Source organism: Henckelia pumila, chromosome 1 (assembly GCF_033568475.1).
Source record: "Henckelia pumila isolate YLH828 chromosome 1, ASM3356847v2, whole genome shotgun sequence".
Taxonomy (NCBI): Eukaryota; Viridiplantae; Streptophyta; class Magnoliopsida; order Lamiales; family Gesneriaceae; genus Henckelia; species Henckelia pumila.
The window spans coordinates 144,695,050-144,699,031 of NC_133120.1; the positions used below are offsets into that span (position 1 = coordinate 144,695,050).

Sequence of the window (3,982 nt, forward strand, 5' to 3'; positions counted from 1 at the left end):
GCACCAAAATCGGCAAGTTCACCAACAACTTGTCAAAAATATGGAAAACTTCACTCAGGTCAATGCATGGCAGGGACTGGAGTATGTTTCCTTTGCAAAAAGCCAGGGAACTATCGAAAAGATTTCCCTCAATCCAAAGAATCGGTAAGAGGACGAGTTTTTGCAATGGCACATGATCAAGTGGATCTGAATACAGCCATAGTTACAGGTATGATTAATGTTTCCAGTAATCCCGCTCATGTCTTAATTGATACTGGAGCTACACATTCATTCATATCTGTTGAATTTGTTAATAAATCGGGTTTGGTACCGGATAAGTCAATATCAGGATTTATTATATCCTTGCCTTCAGGGGAAGAATTGAGTAGTGATTTGATTATTAGAGGATGCAGTGTACAGATGCAGAGTCATGAGTTGCTTGCTGATTTTATTATATTGAATATGTCTGACTTCAACGTGATATTTGGGATGGATTGGTTGTCTTGATACGAGGCTACTATAGATTGTAAACGGATGACGGTTTCCTTGAAAACTAAGGATGAAGAACCATTTCTATTCCATGCCACGCCGAAACATGATTCGTCTCTTTTAATTTCAGTGGGTAAGGCATGGAAACTGTTGAGTAAAGGATGTGCAGGTTTCTTTGCAAGTGTCAATTGCGACCAAGAATTACCTCGACTGAAACTTGAAGACGTTGAGGTAGTGAGAGATTTCCCAGAAGTATTTCCTGATGATATTGCAGGATTACCTCCAACTAGGGAGGAGGAATTTGGAATTGAATTAATACCTGGAACCCAACCAATTTCCAAAGCACCATACAGGTTAACACCGACTGAAATGAAGGAATTAAAGGAGAAACTACAAGAGCTACTCAATAAAGGCTTTATTAGACCGAGTGTATCTATTTGGGGTGCACTGGTATTGTTTGTCAAGAAGAAAGATGAGTCTATGAGACTGTGCATCAATTATAGAGAACTGAATCGAGTAACATTGAAGAACAAATACCCACTGCCAAGGATAGATGATTTGTTTGATCAGTTACAAGGGGCAATAGTCTTCTCCAAGATCGATTTGAGATCAGGTTATCACCAATTGAAGGTGAAGGATGAATAAATTCTTAAAACAAATTTCAGGACTCGTTATGGCCACTACGAGTTCTTAGTCATGCCGTTTGGAGTTACCAATGCACCAGCAATATTCATGGATCTTATGAATAGAGTGTTCTAGCCTTTCTTGGATCAGTTTGTCATAGTATTCATAGATGACATACTGATTTACTCTCGTAGTTTCGATGAGCATCGTCAGCATTTAACTATAGTCTTGCAGATTCTGAAAAAAAAAACAATTGTTTGCTAATTTTAGTAAGTGTGAATTTTGGCTGGAACAGATTGTATTTTTGGGTCACCTAGTTTCGGCTAAGGGAATAAAGGTTGATCCAGCAAATATAGAAGCAATTAAAAATTGGGTTACTCCAAAGAATGTTACAGAGATACGGAGTTTCTTGGGATTAGCGGGTTACTATATGAGATTCATTCAAGATTTCTCCAAGATAGCGCTGCCACTAACGTCATTAACTCGCAAAAGTGTGAAGTTTGAATGGTCTAATCAAGGTGAGAAAAGCTTTTTAGTGTTGGAGAAAAAGTTGATGACAACACCAGTACTAACCATACCAGAAGGCACAGGTCAATTCGTAATTTATACAGATGCTTCCAAGAGTGGATTAGGGGATGTCTTGATGCAAGATGAAAAGGTAATAGCATATGCTTCACAACAGTTGAAGATTCATGAAAAGAATTACCCTACTCATGACCTCGAATTTGCAGCAGTTGTCTTCGCGCTCAAAATGTGGAGACATTACCTTTATGGCGAGAAGTGTCAGATTTTCACTGATCATAAGAGTTTGAAGTACTTCTTCACCCAGAAGGAGTTGAACATAAGGCAGAGAAGATGACTCGAATTGGTGAAAGATTATGACTGACATTAGCTACCACCCGGGTAAAGCTAATGTAGCAGCTGATGCTTTGAGTCGTAAGTTTGTGACTTTGAACAGAATGACAACTCAACAGGAGTTGATTGCAAATTTTGAACGACTCAGATTGGAAGTAGTTGAGCCGATGGAAGTTTGTGCCCTATCAGCCTTAACAATGGTTCCAAGTTTGCTCGACAAGATTCGAACAGGTCAGGCTTCAGACCAACAATTATTAACTTGGAAACTTAAAGATGAAGCCAAAGGGGGTGCATTGTATACAGTAAAGGATGTGATCGTGCATCACAAAGGGCGAATGTGGGTACCAACAGTAGATTCACTGAGGAAAGATGTGATGACTGAGGCTCACACTGTACCATATTCTATTCACCCAGGGAGTAGAAAGATGTTCAAGGATTTACAGATGCTATACTGGTGGCCAGGTATGAAGAAAGACATCGTTAAGTTTGTTAGCAAATTTTTGACATGTCGACAGGTAAAAGTTGAACATCAAAGGCCAGCAGGACTTCTAAAACCATAACCCATTCCCACGTGGAAATGGAAAGATGTCACCATGGACTTTGTGATTGGACTGCCAATTACACAACGAATAATGAATGCAATATGGATAATAGTTGACAGGTTGACAAAGTCAACTCACTTCTTACCAGTTAGAAACAACTTCTCGATGAATCAATATGTAGAGTTGTATATTCGAGAGATAGTTAGATTGCATGGAGTTCTAGCAAGGGTAGTCTCTGATAGGGATCCCAGGTTCACTTCAAACTTTTGGAATATATTTTAGTACAGCTTTTCATCCGCGGACAGATGGACAATCTGAGCGGGTGATTCAGATATTGGAGGATTTACTCAGGGCTTGCATGATTGATTTCGGAAATAATTGGGAATCGAAATTGCCTTTAGTGGAGTTCACATATAACAGTAGTTATCAAGCTACTATTGGAATGGCTCCTTATGAGGCTTTGTATGGTAGAAAGTGTAGGACTCCATTGCATTGGGATGAAATGGGAGAAAGAGCTGTATTAGGGCCAGAAATAGTGAAACAGGCAGTCGACATGATAGCAAAAGTCAAGGACAGAATGTTGACAGCTCAAAGTCGATAGAAAATCTATGCCGATCAGAGGCGTAGAGACTTGGAGTTCCAGGTAGGTGATCATGTGTTCTTGAAGGTGTCGCCTTGGAATGGAGTCTTGAGATTTGGAAATAAGAGGAAGCTAAGCCCGAGATATATAGGACCTTTCGAGATCCTAGACAAGGTTAAAGCAAGAGCTTATCGAGTAGCATTGCCTCCAAATCTAGAAGGAGTACACGACGTCTTCCATGTCTCAATGTTGAGAAAGTATATCTCAAATCCTTCCCATGTCATTCGTCATGAGCCAGTTCAGCAGACGCCAGACTTATCATATGAAGAGGTACCTATCCAAATTTTGGATACACAAGTCCGGAAGCTGAGAAACAAAGAGATCAAGATGGTAAAGGTCTTATGGTGCAATCAACTAGTGAAAGAGGCAACTTGGGAGACCGAACAAGATATGCATAGCCGATACCCAAAATTATTTGGTAAGTTGAATTTCGAGGACAAAATTATTATAAGGAGTGTAGAATTGTAAGGTCTAAAAATCCATTAAAAAAAACTCGCTCACGATGATTTAAAAATAATTTTAAATGATTTTATGCCTTAATTTGTTTAAGTTATGATTTAATGATTTCATGATTATGTTTATTTTACGTTTAAAATTTTGATTAAGTAAATGATTCCAGGTAGAGTTTGATTATGGACTCGCGGGATGAGGCTAACCTATGAACGAGATGATAGAGTACATTTTTACGAGTATTTTAAGTATATTTTTTTATAAACGAGTCAAAAGATAGCATTTTTATCAGACGAGTCGAGATGTGTTTTGTAGTGACCCGCACCATGATCACCTACTAATCAGAAGCTTAAGCATGCATTTAAATTAATTAAATAAATCAGAAATTAAACAGCGGAAAACT

The 3,982-nt window shown here is 38.6% G+C and overlaps 1 protein-coding gene across 1 annotated transcript; it reads left to right on the top strand.

Moving 5' to 3' along the window:
* The first annotated feature begins 513 nt into the window (after positions 1-513).
* Positions 514-3,090, top strand: LOC140874157 (uncharacterized). Its single transcript, XM_073277436.1, has 4 exons — positions 514-984; positions 1,388-1,750; positions 2,067-2,409; positions 2,777-3,090. Exons 1-4 carry the CDS (start codon positions 514-516, stop codon positions 3,088-3,090), a joined length of 1,491 nt encoding a protein of 496 aa, XP_073133537.1.
* The last annotated feature ends 892 nt before the right edge of the window (positions 3,091-3,982 follow it).

Bases quoted from the DNA above. Each gene is read 5' to 3' on its own strand.
- LOC140874157 (XM_073277436.1), top strand. From the start codon at position 514: ATGACGGTTTCCTTGAAAACTAAGGATGAAGAACCATTTCTATTCCAT. The intron at 985-1,387 runs GTAACATTGAAG...TGGCTGGAACAG, and splicing joins ATTATAGAGAACTGAATCGA to ATTGTATTTTTGGGTCACCT. The intron at 1,751-2,066 runs GTAATAGCATAT...ACAACTCAACAG, and splicing joins TCTTGATGCAAGATGAAAAG to GAGTTGATTGCAAATTTTGA.